The following is a 25,025-nucleotide window of genomic DNA, read 5'->3' on the forward strand; positions in this document are numbered from 1 at the left end:
GCAATTGTAACTCAATCATTCATTCGATGCCCTTTTCATTTTCAGTCAGAAACCAATTTAAGCAAAGAAATGGAGGCCGTCATGAAAGACATCAAAAACACTACCCAGAAGAAGTACACAGACTACAGCAAAACTCTCGGCTCTCCGGACAACGACTTCCTCTTCATGTATTCCGTGGCCCGGTACGTTGTCTTATCTCTATTACAGGCCTCTGAGTTTCCAATACGGGGTTGTTGTTTTTTCACGATTATGTTAAGCAGTCAGCTTTATATTTAAGAAACTTCTTCTAAATTGTCCCATTTTGAAGAAAAAAAAGGACTGTTGGAATAAACTGTATTAACTCGGCTTTTTCTGTGCAAGTTTTGCATGTCTTGTCATGCGTTGCGTCGTGACGGCTCTATAAAATGACCTCTCTATAATGTGTAAAGGTGACATTGGGACATAAGCGTCCTTTCCAAAATGTGGGCGCAGAGCCCTGGGCATGGACGGTGCGATTGCGCTAAAGGCTTGTGGAATTGGACCAGTTTTGATGAGTCCAGAACATTAAAGCCTGTGGCTGGTGCTGAAGCAAAGCTGTCTGTCGGCATTCAGTAACATAAACTCACGCAGAACGAACGTTCACAAATGATCCGGCAGATGTTCTGTGCTGTGACGGCAGTCTGCTAGTGTCATTCATGCGACTTCAACTGCACCGAAGCAGCACAGTTGGAGTAAATTCTGCGCCGTTAGCTCGACATCTACCTACATTGGGTGCTGTTAATGTTTCCTCGCAATTACATTGCGTTTCTGTAAGACTGTAGGAAATGCCAAATGGAACATCAAAAGTTTGTTCCGGATGGTATTTTATTCTAAAACACTACAAACTCACTCATGGCATTGGATTAATTTTGGGGACATTTCCTTGGGTTTTGCTTTGGTAAGTATTCATCCCCTGGGCTATGGAAGCTCCCAGTTAATGTAGATAAAAAGTTGCCCTAATGAGGATACAATCACCAAAATATTGACCTTCACCTGTAAACCAGCCACACAAAACAAGAATACGTTCTAAAGTGATGTGTGATTAATATGCATTCTTCCAAATAAAAGAAGCCCTTACGTGATGTAGATGGTGCCGATCTACAGCTGCCCGTCTCCTCCTCTGTGGTCAGGCAATTGTTGTCACCGATTAATTAGCCGAGTGGGAGCGCTTTCCACGCATGCACATAGGGGTGACCCCAGTGTTCACATAAGTATACGATGTGTATTCGGAGGGACGCATCTCCTGCACAGAAAATAGCCGGGGGAGGGGCGGATGCATATAGGGGATTTTGAAAGCCCCCATGAATTTGCGAGGGGACACCACGAGCATTTAAAGGGATCAGACGCATGAACGTACATGTAGTGGCTGGTGTTCCTTTGGACAGACTAAATGGGTGCGCGTTTTGGGCTGCGGTTGGGGCGATGCACTCAATTTTTCTGCGTTTTTCTGAATTCTTTTCGCTCTGTTTGCAGCGATCAGTTTCTTGTAATTAAGAGTCAACCTGGTTAAAATTGGGTGAAATCGTACACATTGCGTATTACACTCGCACATTCTTCTCGCGCATGCTTGGAATCTGCGCCATTGTTCTCTGTGCCGCTAGAAGTTTGTGAGCGTTTGAAATTGCCTGAGGAGCGGAAAATTCCCGTCACACAGATGCCCTTATCAGCAGAAACCAGATGGAGCTCCGAGCAGCAACGTTATCAATTCTAAATTGCTTTTTTTCCCGAAGAGCAGAGCGGATTAAAACATCCTTTCAGAAATGGGTGGCATTAGCCGCAAAAACTGGCTGATTTGAATACATGAAAGCCTTCTTATTTTTAGGAATATTTTTTAATATATATATATATGTATATACTTAAAAAAAAAAATCAGAAAAATATTATGCTGACATAAGACTTAAAATACATTTAATATTTGTTACACTGGGAACTCTTATTGTTGCTCTAAGAAAGGGTTAAATGACGTCTGTTCCTCAGTGTCAAGAATTCTGCGTTTTTTCAAAATGAATTTCTCCTTTTAAAGCCGTTCTCGTGCGCCTGACCTCGTTTCTACAGATATGTTTTCGTTTGGGATGCACTTTTACGTAGTGCTGAGCTCGTGTTATTTGTTAAAGCCTTTTGCTAACAAATGAAAATGTGAATGTTGAGTAGGATGCGGTTGATGTTTTCTTGACATTGCCATGGTGATCAAGCGGTTGCCAGCTGTTAGCACAACACCTCATTTAACACCTGAGGCGTCTCCCGGTTACTTAGTCGTGTGGGTAGGGACTCCTTATACACCAGCGATGTTATTAGACTGGCTAGTCGCACGTTAAAATCACTTTTGGCAGTTCTGACACTGATGCGGCGCCAAACCCATCACTGATGTGGCATTCGTTTTTACACCCATCACTGAACCCATCGTTTTTACACCCATCACTGAACCCATCGTTTTTACACCCATCACTGAACCCATCGTTTTTACACCCATCACTGACCCCATCGTTTTTACACCCATCACTGACCCCATCGTTTTTACACCCATCACTGACCCCATCGTTTTTACACCCATCACTGAACCCATCGTTTTTACACCCATCACTGAACCCATCGTTTTTACACCCATCACTGAACCCATCGTTTTTACACCCATCACTGAACCCATCGTTTTTACACCCATCACTGACGCAGGTGGGTTGGTGTGGCTTCTTTCATAATTATCCCAGCTAGTTATCAGTAATGACAAAGTTGGTGATATAAACTTGATACCCCGAGCCCTTTTGCCGACAGCTGGCAGAATCCTGCTTACAGGTGACTGACGTTACAAGGAATAGGTTTTTTTATTTTTGCGGTTATTGTGCTGCTGCAGCAGCCCTTTTAATTAATATGGTAATCTAATATGATCGGAGTGGCTCCTATCAGAGTGCCCTTTAGTTTGGACCGTTCTTTTGTCTTAATTTGTAAAAGAATACAAGCCATGTCACATATTTGGTTAAAGGGACAGCCCACACCTGCCCCCCCCCCCCCAAAGTGTAATTGTAGTTTGTATAGTTTCTGTTTAGCGGTTCTGTAGGAAAGTACATAGTCGGACCCGGCTACACCGATCTACTGCGTACATTTTGTGCGGCTGCTGAGTTTAAAGCCGAGCCCAGCTGCCACAAAATGCACTGTAAGTGTAAATGATTTATTCATTAAATAATTTGTGATCCTTGGGAAGAGGGTGTGAGTGAAAGAGTTAAAACAACAACCTGACATGCCTGCTTAAAGAGATACCTAAACATTTTAAGAATAGCATTAACATTGTGTATGTTTATTTTCTTACTAGAACAAATCTGGAACTGGAACTTGTCCTTCGCGGAGATAACTTGTGTTCTGGAGGTGCCAGTCCTGCTGGGAAAAGATCCTGTTTAAGTATGTTCTAAAATCTTTATATTCTTTTGTAATTCTTTTATTTCTTGCCCAGAACGTGTTACCAGAAGGTAACAGGGAAGCGTTGGTAAAGGGTTTTTCAAAATGTGTTATAGGGACACCGCGGATTATATAATATATATAATTCATTTCTAATTTCCATGATTTAGGAAATATGTCCTTTTGTCCTATAGGACCAGTTCCATGATCTAATTATTTACTTAAGCTAAATGTTTAGATAGGGGTTTTGGTTTTTATTCACTAACTAGGTGCCAGGACCCTTTTTACTTACATCCCTTATACTGAACAGTGATTATAATTCTTCCAGTATTGAATCTTCATGGGGAAAAAGACAACAGAAGAGAAAAACTGATGTGATTTATGCACGGATATATCACACAACCTGGCAATAATAATGTTTAGTGTTTTTTGCTAAGCTGTTCTCACTCCCTTAAGCTCTACTTTTCACTGGAGGCGTTGCCAACAGAAGAATTTAAGGTATACCTACCCATCCGCCAGACTCTCTGGCACTGTCTTGGGTCACCACCCATTGTCCGTATCATGGACTGGTGGTGCAGAACCTCTGTAACATCATGGGATGTCTCTGCTGGTGCGGCACAGACCTCCATTGCTGCTCTCGTGGGGCTACCTCTTGACGCTTAAGATGAACGCACCAAAGTGGCACTTCAGGTATGGTGGGCACCCCTAACCAGACCCCCCCCTCCCCTAGAGTTGGACATGTCGGCCACAGCCGATCCTGATTTGGACACCTGAAATTTTGGATCTATGCTATTGCCATAGTAGAGTTTAACAGACTTTTGCACATTTGCATCCCTTGTAGACACAGTTTTGTCTTGATGGGAACAATAGAGAGATGAAGGCATGAACATGAGTTGAATGCCTGCTCCTAGTCCCTGGCAATAAAGAGACTGTGCAGTCAATTAATAGCCTTTTGAAAAATACGCTCCTCTTCTACATATTTTAAAAGCCTTGGTAATGAGGTGTCTTTGCTGTGATTAAGCACAGCACTCCATTATAGCCATGTAAGAATTGTTAACTTTGTCGATTAGATGTTGCTTTAAACGCAGCGTGCTCTCCCAGGTGAGCTGGTACAGAGAAAAGCATTAGGGAAAACGGTTGGAACAAATAGGTCAAGTACTGTTTTAGTAGATTGAGCTACGACGAGCGCTTCTCTGGGGAAATGTAAATTAGGAATGATTGATGGACCTACCGTCCTTAGCTCCTGGAACATAGTGACAAGGTGAATAATCGGACACAACCCATCAAATTTAACAGTTTACTTTCTGGATAATTCGTCTATCCGTTCTTTGTTCAGATGTTCCATTTTTTTTTTTTTAGCCACGTGAGGAGTGAAGTGGAAGGAAAGTCATGTTGCGTACATGAGATTTTACGTTTTTCTTCTTATAATATACATTGTTATTTACAATGTAGTAAAGTCTGTTGTCACGGTCAGGACTACTTGCCAAGCCGTGACTGTGTGGAGGGCGTGGGCATGAAGGGGTTAATAGCACCAGGCCTCTGGATTTACTAACTTCACCCCTTAACAAGGCATAAGTTACACCAAATGAACCCCCAAATCCTGCCTGTATCCCCCCAGGTAGTCTGCCACCACTCACGATTTTGATACCGGATTCGTGAGAAATCCGAATTAGAACCTTTATCTCTATATATATATCAACCCACCCCGGGCAACTAACATATATATATATATATATCCTGTAGAACTTAATAACAATATGGTAACGTGTTATCCTCTCTTAGGGTTTGTGGATATCGATACTAGAGCCCAAAGACAGACTTGGATTATGAATATTTTAATAACAAAAAGACAAAGATCACACAGTGCCAGAATTACAAAAACAAGACATACAAAAGAAAAATAAAACAGCAAACAGTTCTTAAAAACAATAGGACTTAAACACAGGACCCTCACTCACGAGTTTCTCCAATAAGTAGGCCTGTGGGAACTCCTTAAGTCCAGATGGTTTCTTGTGATGTTGTTCCGATCAGAGTATATCATGGAGTTCTGCTTTGAGGTTGCTGCTTTGTCCCTAAATCAGACTTTTGCAAGCAAACGCCCCTCTGACCACATGACTGATTATATGACACCATCCCCAAGAATCGGGTCCCATCTTTGATGTGCCAATAAGTTATGGTGGGGTAAAGGTGATGGAAACCCCTCCACTTAAGATAGGAATGGAATTCCTATAACTCAGGGTCCTTATCTGTGAGGCCATGAATCACCACAGGGGTCCTTTGGGAAGATGACACCTCTAGCCAGAACAGATACAGAGGGCATGCACAAAAACACATTTACATCAACCTCAGATTAACTCATTGAATGCTTAAACAAAGAAACTAACCACCTCTGCTGGGTTACCCTTCCATGCATCCACTACGTTATATGAGTTACTCATGACATCTGTTGATTCAGCCAAACCTCACCCGGAATTGATAGTATTCAAAGAAATCTTACATAAACGTGGAAAAAAGTATATTAAGTCCGTTGATTTCAACTTTTCCAATAAGTCGGAAAACGGTCCTCTTGCAGAAGACATTTGCTTAACTCTTTGTAATGGATTGTTGGAAACCTCAACTCCTAGTTTAGTGAATAACCGTCTACTATTTTTATGGTTTTACACACTCTGATTTTTATTCTTTCAGCCCAAGTTTGGATAACTACTTACTTCAACCTTTTTTTTTCTCTATCTCTACCTATCCGTGCGCACCCACCGTCAGATTAAAAGAAAATCCACTATGTAAAGAAACCGCCATTACTTATTCCCATTTTAAAATGACAACGACCTGTATATTGCGTTTCTAATCACACATTTTACCGCTCGCTTTATCTGGAGATGTAAGAACATATTTCCTCCTGCGTGTTGGTGCCGCCTGGTGAATATTCCATACTTCCGCAGAATAAGCTGACGTTTCTATGTTATAAGAGGTTAAATCTCTGACTACTTCACCTGATATGATATTTGATTGTGTGATATACACACATTGGGAGCTTTAAAAACATTAAAGGCTATTTTTATAATATATATTTTTTTTTTTTTAAATGAGAAGCCGTTTTTTGTCAGCGCAAACCTTCATTACTGCATACAGCGCTGGATTGTATGCTCAAGCTGAAAATATCTTCTCCATGGGACTTCAGCAGTAACCTGTGTGGGCTTATTTTACAAGAAGGAATTTACCAAATGAAATGTTTTGATTTACAGAGCATTTGGATAATTGACAGTTTCTCCGGGGAATAAAGCCTGTATGTGCCGGTCGTGTTCCAGGAAGGCTCTCTGCTGTTTTAATTATAATGAAATCTGTTTTGTTAAAAAATACGCCTGGTTTATTTTGCAGATCAACTGTTTCATGTACTGGCCATGCACATGCGGCTCTACAGCATTGATTCGGAATACAATCCATGGAAGAAACTGACTCAAATTCTGCAGAATAAATCTTCAGAGTAAGTTTTTGCACGCAGAGTATATATTTTTTTGGGTAAAACCTGCTTTGTGAAATGTACCAAATTAAATTTATTTTCCATACTGCTCCATATATTTCAGATTCAGATTAGTTATGTAGTTTTATAATTTTAATTCTGCTATCCCAATTATTTATCGTCTTGACCTGACTTCATCTGCCTTCTTCCCACTCTTCTGATGCTGCCTTCACAAATTAGTTTAGATTAAAACGGCGGAATAAGTGATCTGAGAGCAAGTGAAGCATTCTTTCAGAATTTTAACTAATCCAGTAAGTATCAGTTTATCAGTATCAGCAGTTATTTTCCGAACTATCCTAAATTTTAAAAAAGCAGCAAATACTTAGTTATAAGCTACTTTTTTTTTTACAAGATGTTTAGACATAAAGTCCAGTGCAGTAAGTAAAATGCACAACAAACTCTATGTTGACCCCGCCGCATTTTACAGCAACGCCGATAGATCAGATAGATGCATGATTACATTTTTCTATTGAAGTTAGAAAGCTGTACCTCTTGACTTTAAGAGGAGTTCAAGTCACATACTTGCCGCTGATCTCATAAGTGCGTGAGTTGAACCGCCATCGGTGTGAAAAATTGTGGAAAGCGTCGGGCAGCATAGTCAAGTAGAAGGGGAAGAGTACAGAAGTGTGTATACTTTGTGCATATTTAGGGATTGGGATGTGCCTGTTTATAAATAAACAAATCTATGCATTGATAAAGGATTACCTGTATGTAATGAAACAAACTAATACATAAACTAAAAAAAAATCAGAGGGCGTAATATATATTAAACGCTGTATTGTGTATATGTATATGTTATTTCTCCCCACATTACATCTAGCGGTGCTGGCCATTTGTTGTCCATGATTGGTGCTTTGGTGTTTATCTCATATGGAGTTGGCGTCCAAAAGTTTGATGTTTAATTTATTTTTGAGATTTATCTTCCAGCTTTGTAGCATTTCAATAGGGGAGCAGAATGATTTTCCATATTTCGTTAATTAAATTTCCTAAACCCTTTTCTTCTACTCCCGGCATTAATCCCCTGCGTGAGATGCCGTTTGAATATTTTTAGTCCTTGGGTAGTTTCTTTATTTTTCCGCGCAGCCCATTATCTTCAACCCGGGATATTCGTGCGACTCTGTTTAGAATTTCTTAAGACACTGTAGGTCACATGATGAATGAAGACTATTTGGGTACAAACCATGGGAAAGAAACGCATTAGCTCCTCTGCTGCTGGCAGGCGTTGGCGAACAAACAGCAGATTAAGTCATAATCGCTCAGTAGTGCTGCCTCACATATATAATTTTAGTTTTTTTAGGAAATGTTATTGTAGTTGGCTGAATGTGTTCTTTCCCGTCTGAACATGAATGAGGTCGCTAACTGGAGTAAAGCAAGAGTCTATTCACTAAATTGTGAAGTATGCTGTTTATAGCACGTGTTATACCATACGTCTCATCGAGAAAGAGGGTCCGGGTATTTCGGCGGTCCCACCGTACCCTGCGTTCAGAAGAGCTCCTCAGGAAGAGTGTCGCAACACCTCCAAATCAGATCAAAAGTTCATTCATTGTGTCGTAATGGGGATGAAGAAACAAAGTTTTGGCCTTCATTTTGCTTCGTTTAAGGGACAGTTAAGTGGAAATTATCACTTGTCATGGAGCTCTGCCCTAAATAAGTATCTTTTTGACCTAATGTCCTTGTAGGGAAGAAATTGGTGTGGACTCCAAAAAAAAAATCAGCGAGAGCGGACCTATTAACTATTTTACTGTTTTAACAAATTTTAGCATTACCGTTTCCGACCAGCGCTGCGGAGTTCTATGCCAATTCCATAGAGAGTTGTTGCGTTTAGAAGAACTTTTTGGTAGCTTGGAAGCTCCTTGGTTTGTCCTGTTTTTTATTTTCAGGTCTCCCAATCTCTATGCGATGCAATTGTTCCGTTTATGGGAGCCCTTAATTGCTTAAGTACCCCCTACCTCTTTACCATATTAGTAAAACATCAGATTTAGCTGCTAAAATAAATGGAAATCCGCATTTCATGGAGAATTTGGAGAATTGTTTCCATAATTGTATAATGTTGGAAGGTTTATTAATACTCTAAAGCTGGTGATCTGCACTGGCTACTCTGTACAGTGTGGTGATTTAAACTTTTAAATGTGCAAGCTCTGCTTTAAATATAACTCATTCGAAAGTTTCATGTTTTTTTTCTTTTTAAATCTTGCTTTTCCGCTTCTGCTATTGGCTTTTAAATGCATTTATTCAGTACGGACTGCTCAGCCAGCAGAGAACGCCATCTGAGAGTCTTCAAACTGCTTGCTCATGAATTTGTAAATCTCCAAAGGGGCGTTTTTGGGTTTGTTTTTTTTTGTCTAAAACCATTGAGCGTACCACTGTGATTGCAATTTCTGACCCAGTTGGTGGTGCCAGGAATCGTGCTCTCTGGAGTACAATGGGGTTGATGTTTCCATTAACACTCTCTTGTTTGTTTAACCTATTTTGTTGTCTTTATCTTTATTGTCATTTAAAGGGCCAGTTTAGTGTCCCTGCCAGCCCTTCCAAAAAAAAAAATGCACATTAAACTAGTCTGAGTACTTTACTTTTCAGTTTTGGAAGAATACATATGTAAAACAATCAATACCTTTGTAGTAGAAACTGCAGCCCTGCTGCCGTCCTCTTCCCCTGTGGTCTGATGATTCTAACCTCGAAATGGCTACTAAACCGGACATTCGCACAGACCCCCTATCCTCAGCATTCTCAGTCGGTGGGGATGCTGACTGGTGGTGAGTTTGGGTCGGGCTGGCATCTCCTGCGCGACTACTAGCTGGGGAGTAGAGAAATGGGCAAATGCATAGGGGGGATTCTGTAGACCCTCTTATGCGTTTGCAACAGGGGCCGCACAAAGCTGTCATATGCATTGGAGTGCGCATAGTGTTCAGAGTATGTCTAAATTGTTCTTTGTTCTTTTACATTAAAATCCCCAAGAAGCGTGATTTGTAGTTGAAGCGATCATCCGAATTATGTCCGTAGATGTGTTAATAAACTGGAAAAACAAATACATTTTGGAATATGTCTCTTTTTTGTTTCTCCAGATCAAACAATGACGACCGGGCTGAGGTTCCATTACTGTTCCGAGATGTGACCTCGCTTTTACTCATTCAAGTTTTGACCATGCCCCAGCCTCTCCGGAAAGGTATGTAAATAAGACACCATGTTATATATTTGATCAAGAGGCAAAAAAAGGACAAAACACCGCAAATCCTATTCTGTGTGATATGTCGACAGAAATAATGATTGTGCCTTATCAGTAAAGTGACATTGGACTGGAAATTCACTCGTGGTTTGACCGGCTTATCTGTGTCCCCCTGTCATCGCCCTTTAGCAGCCATTCAATACAGCGAGAAGAAAAAGAAATAAAGCATCTGGATCACAGAGCTGTCCTCGCATGCTTTGCATGACCTTGAATTTCAAAGATTTCGTTCATAAGGGGCACTTTAATATTTCTAGTTCATCCGTACGCCTAGGGGTGAAAGCCATCAAGTTGTTTCTAAATTCAGAAAGCACGCAGCTGCCGTCCTGTAAAGGTGGAGGTCCGTTCCAGAGATAATTACTTTAATGATACCACGAAATATATTAGCATTAACATCAACCAAAACCTGTTTAATTGCGGCAATGTCATTAATTGGATGCGTTGAGAAGTGTATGAATCGCTGGGCTGTTTGTTTTATATAGACTGCTATCGTTATAAAGATAAAGCAAAATTAAAAAGCTTGTAGTCACTCCATGCCTTGTTTTCAGGCACGTTGTTATAATGAATGGGGCTACAGCATCAGGAAATAATGTGTGTTTTATAAAGAGAGTTTACGTCTTCGTGTTTCAAAGCAAATGATGTAGCAGCCGGTCTGTGAAAAGACTTTAGAAGGAATCTATGTTTCTTATGTCCTCTGTTAAGATGCAGACTGCGGGGAGATCACATTTCCAGTCTTCGTCTGCTTTCAAAAAGGAATACAGAGGTTACCTATACGACAGCCATTTTATCCCTGGAGTTGGACACTGATTTACTTAGATTTTATTGAGGTGATGAAAATAGTGTCCCCCTTTAAATAATCGAGTCTCGTACGTTTATTCGCGGCACACAAGTATTTCATACTCGCTGTTGATCCTTGTTCCAAACGTACTCATTGCCAGATCCCCTGATACAAATTCAGAGGATTCACGCAACTGAATGGACATCGGATTGTCCTTTAGTACGGGAATTCACGGCAAACAGTGTTTATATCTACGTCCTTCTAATGTTTAGCAGAATTGTTCAGTAGGAAGTAATTACTCAATGTAAAATTGTGTGTCATTTTTTTTCATTTACCATTATTTCTCTATTTTAAACCAGTTGGCTCCAAATGTACTGACGGACAGTCTGTCTTATGGCTCCCGAGATGTTGGCTGTGTTGATCTGTTAAAGGCATTTATCAAAAATACCGCCAACTTTGTTGTCATAGGCCACCCAGGAGGTGCCAGTAGCCCGAAATGCTTATTTGATTTCAGTTGCTTTGTTTTCGCGTAAAAGTCCAGCATCGTAATGGAACAGATTGGTCTTTGAAGGCTGGGTTTCACGTTGGTTACCAGTATAATAATCTGAAGTTTTTGATGGTGCTTTTAATCTCAAGTTAAACGTTATGTACTGCGTTCATTCTGTGTCCTGATCCCAAGAAAATGGTTATTTAAAGGCATTAGTATAAGAAAGTCTCTATTGCCCTTGAAGTGCTGCTCTGGGAATAGCGCTAACTGCCTTATTAGCTGTTAGATGGGCTTGGTATCTCTTTCAATCCTATATTGATTACGGCAAAGTAAATGCCATTATAGCACTCAGTCTGTTCATTCCATGGGAAAATTGATCTGAACCCATCGCCATGAGAGAACATCACAAATTAAACCTTTTATTATAGTTGAGCCGTTTATGATCGAGGTCAGATCGGTTCTTGGGCTTCATTCCTATTGATTTACAGAAAGTGCTCCAGGCAGGAGTAAGGTGCCTGCGCCGCGCATGTCGTGCGACCCATATTGTAAAAATACATGGTAAAAGCATTCGTTTGTAAGATTTCATCTTGGCGCCATGTTTTGGTTTTCCAAAATTATTTTACAGATGAATGTGTGAATAAAACTAGACATAAGTAAAGAGCATATAATATGTATTTAGCACTATTCCGAAATGAAATTAAAATATTGATATATTCCTAGATGGCAATTCCCATCAATCTACCAGTACGTATATCCCAAATGTCTCAATGGTTTGTACACCTGCTGTGACAGCAATGAATCGTAATGAATTAGTCTGAATATTTGCTCCCCCCGCACCGTCCGTGTACTTATTTATAATAAGCTCGTGTGCCACATTTATACACATATCACACATTTGTTATAATATCTGCCATTCTACACTATTGTTTTTTTCCTTTCTTCCTTGTTGTGATAAACGCCTCATTCTTTACCTGTCGTATTTATAATGAGGACAGTAGGAAAGATGCTAACTTGAGATGACGAGTTACGTTCCTGGTTTCTCAATGTCAGGCAGTCGGTACTAAAGCCGAATGAATTCTCTATGCAAGTCATTTCTTTATAGCGTGACGCTAGTGCCCTTTGTACATTTAGACTAGGTACGAATGCCCGTTTGGTTCTATCTTCACAATGACATGATACATTTCATTCACAGCAATACCAAATTGTTGCTACCGAGAACTTATTAAACAGTACAAATGGAAAATATAATCGTGCTGATATGTTTTAATGGTGAATTTAGATTGAGATTGCATAGTTCAGCAGTCCATACATTGCTGTGGGGGTTCCGTTGCTTGTACTCACATGTAATATACTTAAGCATCTCAATTTAAATGAACTCGTTAATCGCATGTATGCAGGAGCCAAAGCTTTGTAAGCAACTTCATCCGGTGCCTGTGTTATCGTTCATCGCGGCTGCAGAGGGAACCCTGTTGGATGCGGTGTTTGGCTCCAGAAGCGGAAGGCTTTTGGCTTCACTCCTGTACTGTTAGCATTTATCACACAAAGAGCAAATTAGCCTTTTACACAACGGAGAACGCGGTGATCAGCAGAAACCGTGGCGATGCTTCGGTGTACTTCGCTTATAATGTGAAGAGTCTTGCTTTTTCCCCATGAACAGTCCAGTTTGAGAAGATAATTCATCCGATGCCCGCAACATATTATATTTGGTAGACGGCTTCTGTTACTAAAGTCTGCCGTTACACGAGCTGCATCAATCCCATGACTCCAGTGCTGCACAACATCCAGTCGGCCCTTGTTTGGTTCCTTTTTTTCTTCGGGCTATCAAAGTTAGCGTTTCTGTGAATATGGTTACCCGTCCATCTTTCATTAAATGCTAAGTAACTAATAAATCAATAGTATGATAAAATCTCCTCTGTGCGGGTTCTGGAAATTGAGTACATTATAAGATGTTCTCACTAAGCAGGGAGGTGCAGGACCAAGGACTAAACTCTATATTGTGGGCTTGAACCTATAGAATGCATAGCTGGCTTTCAAAAAGACTCCCTGCATTGAGACAAGAGCCAGCTGAACTTCCAGCCCTCGGTTACACCCTTAGTAAATGGATATATATATAATATATATATATGTGCTACATGCAGGCCCGGACTGGGACAAAAAATAGGCCCGGGCATTTAAGCCCAAGCAACCCATATTTATTTATTTATTGTTAAAGCCCACCCTTCATGTACCATCTTTGCATTTACTCATTCGCACAAATCATTAACACATTCATTAATGCAGTCTCACAAATCATTCAAGCAATTCATCCACACATGAATTCATTAATTGTCATACGCATTCACACAATTCATCCACACATTTATTCATTCATTCTCATACGTATTCACACTACCCCCTCTCCCCATCTTATCTGCCCCTTCTCACTATGTACCCCCTCTCCACATCTATCCCTTCTCCCCATTTCTCACTAACCCCCCTCTGCCCCTTCTCACTGCACCCCCCTCCCTCACCCTACTTACCTTGTTGCCGGAGCAAGCAGCAACTGCGGCCGGACCGGACTGACTGGGCCTATGCGGCCTCTACGGCCGCATTAACGCAGGGCATAAGGGGCACCTGCCCCTTCAGCCCGCCGCATCTGCGACCGTGTCCGCCATTCTAAGGGGCCGGGAAGCCCCCACCAGGGCCGGCCTTAGGGGTCTGCGGCCGCACAGGGCTTACATTAAAACTTCTGGTGTTTTTTTTTTTTTTAACTTTATTTGACATCCTCCATGTTAAATAAAGTTAACAAAAACTTTATTTAACATGGTGCCCCTTATGCCCTGCGTTAATGCGGCCGTAGAGGCTGCATAGGCCCAGTCAGTTCGGTCCTGACTGGGCCTATTTTAAGGTAGGGGCCTGGAGCTGCAGCTCCATCAGCCCCTAAATCAATCCGGCCCACCGGGCAAACGCCCGGTTTGCCCGATGGCCAGTCCGGGCCTGGCTACATGAAATAGCATGGTATAGTGCATGCATCCAGCGTGGCTCGACCCACAGTACACAGGGAATCCTGGGAAGGCTTCCAGAGATTGCGTTTGTGATCACAGCACATAATCGCTCATAGCTGCAGCGTATACAGAGTTTGATGTAACCTGAAGCTGCTGTCTTAGAATTGTGAAGTCCTTCTGGTCCTGTATATGTCCAACAGTCGCACGTGGAGACCAACAAAGGAACTAACCGACCCGCTGCTGTAGTTTGCTACACAACAAATGGCTCCCACGGCTAATGCCATCATTTTTCCTGATAAACAATGTTACTGTTTGTTGGAGAAATAAAATTGATTGCATGTTCAAAGTGAGAATGTAGTCGTCTTACATCACGATTACATCACGGCTAGGTTCCTTTTACTGTGAGGCATGTATGGAGACGGTATTTATTTGCACATCTGCTTTAGCAAGCTTGTAGCTCTGTTACTGTCAATCTGCTCTAAGAATGATTTGGCACTTTTAGCACCGGCCATTGCTGTTTATTCATGTGTTCTTGTAAGTGGAATGTCCAGCTAGGATGGCAATATTCAATAATGTTCTAAATTTACCGTACAGCTCTTCTGATTCATGGGGCCGCTCCAGGGACTAATAAAACGAAATGCCAGCTTTGAGCGTTCCTTGTCGATGAGATTGCTGTAAAGCCCCAGCGATGGCACGCTCTTCTCTAGTCTATATCATTGTCACCAAGTTACAGTGCAAAAAAGAGGGGGTAATGTCCTTACCCAAAAATAAGTTAAAAGGGTAGCCTTTCCTGTTTGTTAGAAGTCCACGAGGGAAATAGTTGTATTGACAGCATCTGTGCTTAATCATTTAACAAGGAACTCTCTGCCCCCGTGAATTGCTGTTTCAGTCCCCATTGGTTTTAATGACGGCCGAACTTGTTGCTGCACGTTCTGTACCACCTGTGCATCCCGCGGATAGGTGGATTGCTCTTTTATGGGACAGGCTGGAGTGAGGGACCCTGACAAGTTCTTGCCCTTTTCGATATTTGGGAAATATCCCAAGAGAAAACCCACAGTCTTAGATACCAAATAAAAGACAATGATGCCAATGCCCACACGTGTGAGGACCGACAGCCTGCTTCCGCTTTTTGACCTTGTTGAGTAAACATTAATGTTCACCATTAGATCTGCAGCTTATTTCATGTTCATTTGCAAGTAAAAATGCATCAAACTATTTGAGTTACTAAATTAGATTATTTTTTTTTTAAATGCTCATCCATCTGATCTGCTTGGTTTTTTTCCTGCTGTTCCAAGTACCCCAGTGGTGGAAATGCTTGGTATAGAGGTTGGGCTCTCTGAATATTGGGGCACACCTAAATGGATAACAATTACTTTTATTAGTTATATACACCTTTATAAAGTTAACTTACTTTACATTGTTTTTTTCTTCTTTACTGAAATTGTATATGTTTTTCTTCCAGAACATTTTGTCTGCATTGTGAAGGTACTTTATACATTGCTGTACACACAGGCGATGATTTCACTCACACTCAAACTCCGTGCCGAGGAGCGTGCATCTTGGAGAGAATCCGGATTTCATAAGAGGGTTTGTCGTCTTTGGCTTCTTCTTCATTCAGAAACTCCAAAAGCATTTTGATGACATGCGCGTTCTCAGCCTCCTGATTCCATCGGCATTCACGCCTTATTGTTAAACGTCCAGGTCTTCAGTCCAGAGAGCTTTTTTTTTTTTAAATCACTGTTCCAGCTGAAAAATCAATATTCTCTATTTTCGTTAAAAACCTTTATAAGGTGCTCTTACAGGGAAGCAACTATTACTGTTAGAGGTGACATTTTTCAAACATCCAGCCCGGTGATAAAAGTTTTAGCTGAAAACCTGCAAAGGCAGCAATATCATTCATTGTATTATTGATGTGCTGAGAGGTGGCAAGAGCCCCACAAAAATAATTTACTGTGATACAAAAGAGACCGGCAGTAATCATGAGACATACAAAAAAAAAGGCATTTTCAATGTGTCCCTTCATTAGTGAAAAAACATTGATGTTTGGTGTTTATAAGCATCTCTGTTTGCACTTTTGTTATGAGTAGAACTTTTTTGTTAAAGGGACAGGTTACTGTCACAGACAGCCCTACGAAAAAGAATGCATATTAGAGTATGTTAATATACCGGGGAAAGAAAGCACTTACTGCAGCCCTGCAGCTGCCACCCTCTTCTGTGGTTAGAGGATTCTGTATGAAGCAGCCAGTTGGTCACAGGACAGCGCTCCCATTGGGTCAAACACATCTCCTGCATCGAAATTAGCTGAGGAAAGGGCTAGGAATGTTTGCATTAAAACAAGAATATATATTCTAAGGGGATAATTAATCTAGTAAACATGACGTAGACTTGGCTTGTCTAGCCTGTTCGGTACAAGCTGGGATTAGCCCATGGGGGGGATGCATCTTGGTGCGCTGAAGCTTGCAGGCGGGTTACCAAGCCATTGGGACCAAGTGTATGCGGCATAAAGGTAAGTAGCCATATTTCGCAGAAGTGAGGGAGAAATTCACTGGATACCTTTACCCAACCCCAAGGCATTTGATTAACTAAGAAGGAGGTGTCCAAGAAAGTATCCAAGCTATGTTTCACATCAATCCTTTATATTATAGGCCATCATCAGGAGAAATGGGCAGACTAGATGGGCCAAATGGTTCTTATCTGCCATCAAATGCTATGTTTCTATAACGGTCTGTCAGTGAGTGCAGGATAATATTTAAATTACATTTTTCCCATCGGCTTGCGCAAAAGAGTAAACCCAACCTTTTTAGCGTGTATCTCAAAATGTGTATTTTATGGCTGTTCTGCCTCCCATCGGAGCAAATAAATCTCAAAGTGTGGCTGTGAGTTATATTTCATGAGGTCGTTTTTCTAACTTGAGACATAGATTGGCAAGAGCCACATAAAACAGCTCATGAAGATTGATGTTCTGTCTTCTGTTGTTTTGTTCCCCTCTCCTTTCTTTTTGACAGAGTTCATACACTTCAGGCAAATCTTGGGAAGCGTTGCTGGGTTTTGTTATTAGTGAATTATCTGCAGGGAAGATTTACCAAGATGAAGAAACTGAAGGTGCATCTGTAGTAAGTGCCATCATGTGTTGTGCTTTATTATACATGTTACTGTGGGTTGGGGATATTGAATAAATCTAATTCCTATTTAACTTTATATAATTTACCATTTCCGCTGTCCCACCTTTTCTGTTGTGGTCAGATGTTGATGTACATGAAATCCACGTAGGGAGCCAAGTCTCTGCTTACTAACAGTGTTTGCTCTGCTGGAATACTTGCCGGCATCCCTTCCATCACAGCTGGAGCCTTTAGTCACAGATAAGGAGTCTTTCAGGACCTCAGGGGTCTCTATCTGATGGAATCATTCCATCTGAATACAAGACCTCTAAGGTCACAAATGCGACTCTTTTTTGGCCCAATAAAAGCTATTATCTTAGACCTAAAGACCCAACCTTCTTGTGGAACAAGAAACACCCATTTTTGGGGTGTTTTTTTCCTTTACCGTTTGAAAAATATCAGGGTTTGGGTATCTATGCCACATATATGACCTAACTGTTTTCCATTAACACCTTGCCTGTCGTCCATACCACTATCCCACATTAAAGATTATTGTATGCGTTTAAATTGTGTAGGTCACTAATCTGTGACCTTAACTTAACCACCAAGCAGCTGTTCCTAGATCCATGCTTACCTATGGCATTTTTACATTTGCAAATATATATATAAATTTATATATAAAAATGGCGTTTTTGTGTCCTGTTTAGACAAGCTTTGCGGTTTGGTCTTTGCAATCTATTGAACAACACTTAAGGCAATTCTGCCTACCCTTCCTCAGGATAACCAGCCTTCTCCAGCACTACCTTTTTGGAGTGGATATACCAAGCTGTCAGGTAAATGTAACAATTATTTCTATAAAATAAGGCCCCGTGGAGATGTGTTTCCTTTGTAGTTGTTAGGTTACCAGCTGCGCTATGACTCTTCTGTGTTGCATAGGGGAAGATTGTATTGCCTTGTTGGTGAATGAGAATTAAAAAAAAATGTAGGACCAATAGCTTTGTCAGCCACTTGACATAAACAAAAAAAACGTTCCTTAAAGTGAACCTGCCGCAGGGTGATTGTATGGAAGGCAGAGTCCACATCTTATAGAATTTGATCTATACAAAGTGCTGCCATGTGTTACTACTTTCCAGAGAAGGTGGCTGTGCTCAATTCATCTCCGGGAGTTTGAGATGTATTTCTTTTTTGTTTAATGTCATCCTATTTCTCCACATGAATTTAAAGGAAGAAGATGAATTTGCTGCCCTGTCCAGCTATCTGGGACTGTTGCCACCGGCCCTTCAAGAATCACATCACTTTCTCAGTGCCTGCTGCCTCGATTGGCCAGTAACAGACTTTGATTTGCTATCACAGTGGTGTTCAGAACTTGCGTTATTTTCCGAGACACATCCAGAACAAGTCAATGTAAGCAATTTTCTTTTTGTTCCATTGCTTATACGCAAGTCTCTACCCCCCCCCCCCGACACCGATGCCTGTGAGGGTGCAATATTCACTGTCAGAATTTAGCCAAACACTCTGTGCGCCTCTGTATTGTCAGTAATGCATAAAATGTGAACCTTGTGCTAAAATCTTTCACAACTATTCATTGTTTGTGTTTCTTTTAATATTTTCCTCCTTTCTGCTACTTGAACTAACACACATGTGTAAAATATACCATATTGTTCAGGCTACCAAACAATGTCAGGCGCAGCTACTGGAGCAAGTAAAATGTTACTTAATACCTTGCCTACAATATAGATTTTCATTGTCAGAAAACGGCCAAATTGAGCCAATGAAATCAGCAAAGAGCCCCAAGAGCATACTTGGGTACACTTCTCTGGGCGGGGAAGTGATGTCTGACCACGCCCACTCCCTGACTTCTCTCCGCACACTCACCTCCCACTACAGGCTATATGGAGCTAGCCCCACCCTCATGTATGGCTACCCCTCCCTGCAAAAAGCCACTTCTCCAAAAGAGGGAGAGCCCTGTATAGCCTACCCAGCGATGTTCCCAGGTACAACCAAGGGGCAATGCGAGAAATGCCTCAAATTAGTGCTTGTATTCTTAGAACAATAAATCTCTTCTTAGGATCAGCTCTAGAATTTTAGGTATCATCCTGCTAGTGTCTGTCACATCACATGTTACTCCATGGGGTTTATTCACTAAGCCATAATGTATTCTGAATGTGAGCTTTTCTACCTGAATAAACTATGCACAATGTATCTAGCTCAGCCCTTCTTGCTGGAGACGATTACCATGCATAATAAAGCTGAGTAGTTTAAGCATTCCTACTTACCTTCAAACACCATAGGCCAACATAGATGCCATGGACAGATGAAACAGTTTAGTTGGAGAATGTCACCTGATATGTGGTCTGTACAGCCCTTTCTGGATAGTAAATTTTATTTTATTTATTTATCTAACTAGTCAGAAAGTGTTCTGTGATCTGTTTCAATATAAATGGCTCTACTTTAAACTTTGCTCTTGGTCTGTTCCTACGGCGGCACCCAAAATCCCCCATCTGAACACCTAAACAGTAGACAAATTAAAGATGTTTAACACACTGCATGTTAGTTTATGATGACCATCCATTATGGTACTTAGAAAGCAATTGCTGCTAATGTATCCCATCATAGAACATGCAGTTTGCAGGGAAAGATTTATTACACACTTGCCAAAGCCTTGTTCTTGGGCTTTAAAGGATTGTAAGTCACGTCAAGTAGCACGTTAAACCAGCACCGTTCTGGACTATTCATGGGACAGATTAAAGTGCAAGATTGACCTATAGCCACTGCAAAAGTCATTTATTTGCCCGCTTCCTCCTTTTTTCTAAAGGTCACAGTAGATTCCAAGAATAATAACTTGCCAAGTGGTACACAACACAATCGTGTCTCCTAAACATAGTAGAGACACAATTATTAGTTTTTTATACATAAATTTGAGACGATTACGGTATCTGTCCTGTTATATTTAATGGTATTTTGTTTTGTTTTTTTTCCCATAAGTATTTTGTGTTTTGGTATAGTCTTTGTAGTCTAAAACTGTTAATTTCACTGAAAGACCTCAGACATGAAAGCTCACATTAAGAGGATTTTGAATATGCATGTAAATGGTGTGGGGGGATATGGCGGCACTTGCAGTGACATCCTCTCTCCAGATCGGGGAGATGAAGACACCAGAAGCGTCACCATATTGCTCTCAGTTGGCACTTTTGGCGACGCCTTCTTCAGATCCTCAAAGCTTACTCCATAGCAGTCAGTTTATTTTGTACCCTGCATACACATGTACACATATGATGTTACTTTCTATTGATGGCAGGAATTGTTTACTTTTCTAGGTCTTGCTTGTTCACGATACCAAGTGGGAATTGCCGCACCTTCTTCAGCTGCCAGAGATCTACAATACAATTTTTCAATATTATCACAGAAAATGCTGCAGTGTCTGCACGAAAGTTCCCAAGGATCCGGCGCTCTGCTTAGTTTGCGGCACATTTGTTTGCTTAAAGGGACTTTGCTGCAAGTCACAGAGTTACTGTGAATGTGTATCGGTAAGATATTCATTATTATCACTGGTTCTAATTGTTTACTTTATCCACGTATTCAACTACTAGAAATACAGAGACCCCAATAGAACTGTACTTAGTCTTCCTCTTTGTTCACAGCACTCCCAAAACTGTGGTGCAGGAACTGGGATATTCCTTCTGATCAATGCTTCCGTCATCATCATCATTCGAGGGCATCGGTTTTGCCTTTGGGGTTCTGTATATCTTGATGCACATGGTGAAGAAGACAGAGAACTTAGGTATTTCAACCAATCAAATTTGTTTTCTTTAGGTTTTTTCATTGCGGGTTGTGTGTATATACATAGACCCATCAGTAGGAACATTTCACTGGTTCCTCATGTGATTGCACCAAAGTTGCTCCTTATTCTTGAACTTCATTGACTTGTACCAGCAGCAGCTTGCAGCGGGCCCTGATGTTTGGGACTTCCTGACCTATTGGTGCTTCTACCTCCAGAAATGATATGGAGTTTTTGCCCATTAGTCTTTTAGAAAGCAACCGTTAGAAAGTGAAATAGAAGTTAGGAAAAAAAAGTGGGTTTAAAGAATAGCAAAAAAACAACATAAAAAGTTTGTTCTATTAAAATGACAATAGCTTTGTTTCCACAGGCGCGGGAAACCACTGTACATCTGCAAGGAGCGATATAGGGTACTGGAGCAGCAATGGGTGTCCCACACATTTGATCACATAAATAAGAGATGGGGTCCTCATTACAATGGTCTGTAAAGATCTACAGCTGAACCCGTTGTCATCGGAAGAATTCCTTGCAAGGAGAAGCAGGCATGAATCCTGTGGCGTCTAAAAGCATTTTAGTGATTAGGTGCTATTGTTCTAATTAAAATTGGATCCCCTCTGACACTTTCTAACAAAAGTACTATGTAGTAAATAAAAGTGATTGATTTTGCAAATGTAGATAAACACTGTCTAGCATCAGCAAAAAAGCACAACTAATACTGAATGTTAAAGGGGTAGTTCCACTTACTCCGCTTGGAATGATTACGTGTTTCCTGTTTCTTGTAACCTCTTTAGTTTACAAGTTCTGTTATTATTGGGGAAAAAAAATCTATTTACTAATCTATTTTCTGTGCTATAACCACATGTTTATGTTGGTTGTCTTCTCATTGGAGAAAATCAAGGCACTTTATTTTTCCTTCTTTGATTCAGGCCCCATAGGATTATACAGAGATTATGTTTTGTGTCTGTTGTCTCTCTCAAGTAGGGCCTAGACCTTCATTTTCAAGTCATTGAAACTTTTTTGGACAATATTATATAGATGTTTAAGAGTATGTCAGTGCATTCTCTAGTGAGTATTGTTAAGTGGGACTGCGCCTTTTCGTAAATTTCTGTTACGCTCATTGTGGAGATACCATTATTGTATGTTTTAAGTCCTGTTTGTCCGTCAGTGTTCATATGTAATTAGAGCTTCTTTGTAAAACACATTTTGTTTCCTGTGATATAATGTATAGTTGCAGATGGTATAGACATGTTATAATAGAACCTTTTAAAGTAACACATGTAATTATATATATAATCCGTGTGTGTGTATGGAGAGATACATACATTCAGGGACATATAAATAAGTGTGTTGTTTACTGAGAGGATCTGTTCAAAGCTTTTTAGGCTTTGCTAAAAAAAAACTGAATTCATTCTCAGGAATTTGACTCACTAGATAAATGAACGCGAAGTGTAATCTAATTAGATCTGTTTTATTAACGCTGTTGTTTTGTTTATTTTCTGTGTTGAGCCCTTTTTATTTAGTTCTGCAGTGGTCTGTACCTTAGTACAAAACCATTGTGTGCCGACGGGTTGCGATTTCATTATTATGTTAAAGGGGTATATTCAGGAGACTTGAAATTATTGGCTACCTACATTATCCATGTGCTCGTGTCCACTCTCCAAACGTCAGAAGTTTGGAATTGGCAGTTAGTGCTACTGATTTAGAAGTCAAAATAATTGTTTGCCGAATTCTCCAATGATCGCAGTCTGATTCCGCTGCAAGGTGTGCAAGTTAAAATTAAACGTTGTAGCTAAAATCATTAGCAATTTTACTTGCAGCAAGTCTATAAAACCAAATTCAGAATGTTCTCCCGTAAAATAATTGATTTTAAAGGATCACTGTACCTGTCTTGGTGGAAACCAAGCACAGTTTGACTTAGAAACGCTGATCAGTTAGACATCTGGTGGCTCTTTTCTTTTTTTGCCCCCTCCTGGGTATCGTTGACCAAAATCGTCCGGACTCACTAATTCCCAGCTAAATTAATTCAATTTGCTTTATATACACTTAAAAAATAAATCACAGGTTTCACAGAAGGAGACACTACTGATGCTTTGGTGAACCCACCTGTCCATGCCGCTGGCATTCTAACCAGCTGAACGGGCCAACATGCCAGATGGAAGGATTACAGTTCATTTAAACTCACCAGGATATAAACGGCTTATATATATATTGTGCGGAGTGATTTTTTTAATGATGGAAATTGGCTGATATATAAGCTTTCTTGATTTTCAAGTAATAAAGCATTGAAACTGGTTTGACTGTTCTACATAACTTAACACAATAGGGAAAAATGTTAACATGGGAAATGTTTCCAAATTATTTTTAGACTCTTAGAAAAATATATCCAAAATACTTTAGGATAAGCTAAACAAACAGAGATACGACATGCCCGATCTGGTGCTTTTACCAAATATCAGCAACATGCCAATGTTTGGAACTGGAGACTCAGAACTTCATCTACTCCTTGTTTTTATAACCCTAAAGTAGGGATCGGACTACAAACCTCAGCTGTGTTGAGGATTTTAACGGCAAGGCCCTCCAGCCTATGTGAGGTTTACCCCTTTTTATTTTCAGGAAATATAGATGTCTGTCTGGAGCTGTTCACCCTACAGTCCTGCCTTTCAAGATTTATGAAAATCATAGGAGTTGGGGTTTACTAACAAACGGTGAACTGCAGGTTCTAGGCTGCGAGAAACGTAGCTTTAAGAAAACACATGTGCTATTGAGACCCCCATCCTACAAAACCGTTGCCCTCTGCTCTGTTCCTATGCCATGAATCAATTAATGGACATTTAGTAGAGAATAACATTGAAACCATTGTTGAACCTGAAGGGTTAAATAATGTTTGACATTAATTGTGAAGATTAATTATATTATTGTGTTTTTGGGCTGGCGATTTCCCCCACAGCTTCTCACAAATGGCAAAAAGTGAAATGGAGTGTCACGGTGTAGTATATATATATATATATATATATATATATATATATATGTATATATATATATATATATATATATATATATATATATATATATATATATATATAGCCATGTACATTACAGTGACGGAAAGACCTACTAAACGGCACCCCATAAATATTAAATTAGGAGGCGTTTCAAACATTAAAACAAAAAATTTGTGCCTCTTCTGGAAACAATGCAGTGCTTTGGTGGTGAAATGTTTGATTTATGTCTTCTAGTCTGATATACAAATAGAGATTTGGTTTGCTATTTAACTATAATTTTGGGTGGCCAGCTGTGACCCCCGGGGCTGGAGATCCCCAGCTCCAGATCTGTTCCTGATCAATGTCCTCTAAGGTGTGCAAACAGTGTTGGAATCGTTTTGAGGAAAAATCTCTGAAAACAAGCGACTGTTGGTCATAGTTACCCAGCAGACTGCAAGTCGGGCTTCAGTCTTCACATACAACAACTCCATAGCTGTTTTGACCTCAGAGGGAACAATAATTTCGAGTAGTTACATATTTTTTTCAGTTGAGTGCCCTGCAACCTGTGTGTTTAATTGGTGGTGAAAGATGCAAGATTTTATTATTGTCGAGCAAAAAAAAAAAAAAAAAGTTGGCTGTGCAAAACGGACGTGATGTGAAATCGTTAGCCTAAGGTGAAGAAGTGTAGGTATTTTGATAGTGTTTGTAGTTTATGGTGAACACTGTATTCCTTATAAACTGCAGAAAAAAAAGCTTGGTGAGAAACCATAAGGATAC

At 40.4% G+C, this 25,025-nt stretch overlaps 1 protein-coding gene across 1 annotated transcript in view; it reads left to right on the plus strand.

Annotated features, from left to right (window-relative positions):
- The window catches only part of LOC149285944 (E3 ubiquitin-protein ligase UBR3-like), a 59,792-nt gene extending 38,037 nt beyond the window's left edge, over positions 1-21,755 (plus strand). Inside the window, exons 30-40 of the mRNA XM_089494665.1 lie at positions 46-182; positions 3,323-3,408; positions 6,781-6,886; positions 9,985-10,085; positions 15,854-15,978; positions 17,397-17,504; positions 18,197-18,322; positions 18,714-18,893; positions 20,807-21,016; positions 21,131-21,270; positions 21,638-21,755. Of these exons, the coding sequence (XP_089350791.1) occupies positions 46-182; positions 3,323-3,408; positions 6,781-6,886; positions 9,985-10,085; positions 15,854-15,978; positions 17,397-17,504; positions 18,197-18,322; positions 18,714-18,893; positions 20,807-21,016; positions 21,131-21,270; positions 21,638-21,755 (1,437 nt within the window). The remainder of the gene's footprint in view (positions 1-45; positions 183-3,322; positions 3,409-6,780; positions 6,887-9,984; positions 10,086-15,853; positions 15,979-17,396; positions 17,505-18,196; positions 18,323-18,713; positions 18,894-20,806; positions 21,017-21,130; positions 21,271-21,637) is intronic.
- Positions 21,756-25,025: the final 3,270 nt, after the last annotated feature.

This window comes from Sceloporus occidentalis, unplaced genomic scaffold (assembly GCF_023333645.1).
Source record: "Sceloporus occidentalis isolate IW3139 unplaced genomic scaffold, rSceOcc1.0.p SCAF_74, whole genome shotgun sequence".
Classification (NCBI taxonomy): Eukaryota; Metazoa; Chordata; class Lepidosauria; order Squamata; family Phrynosomatidae; genus Sceloporus; species Sceloporus occidentalis.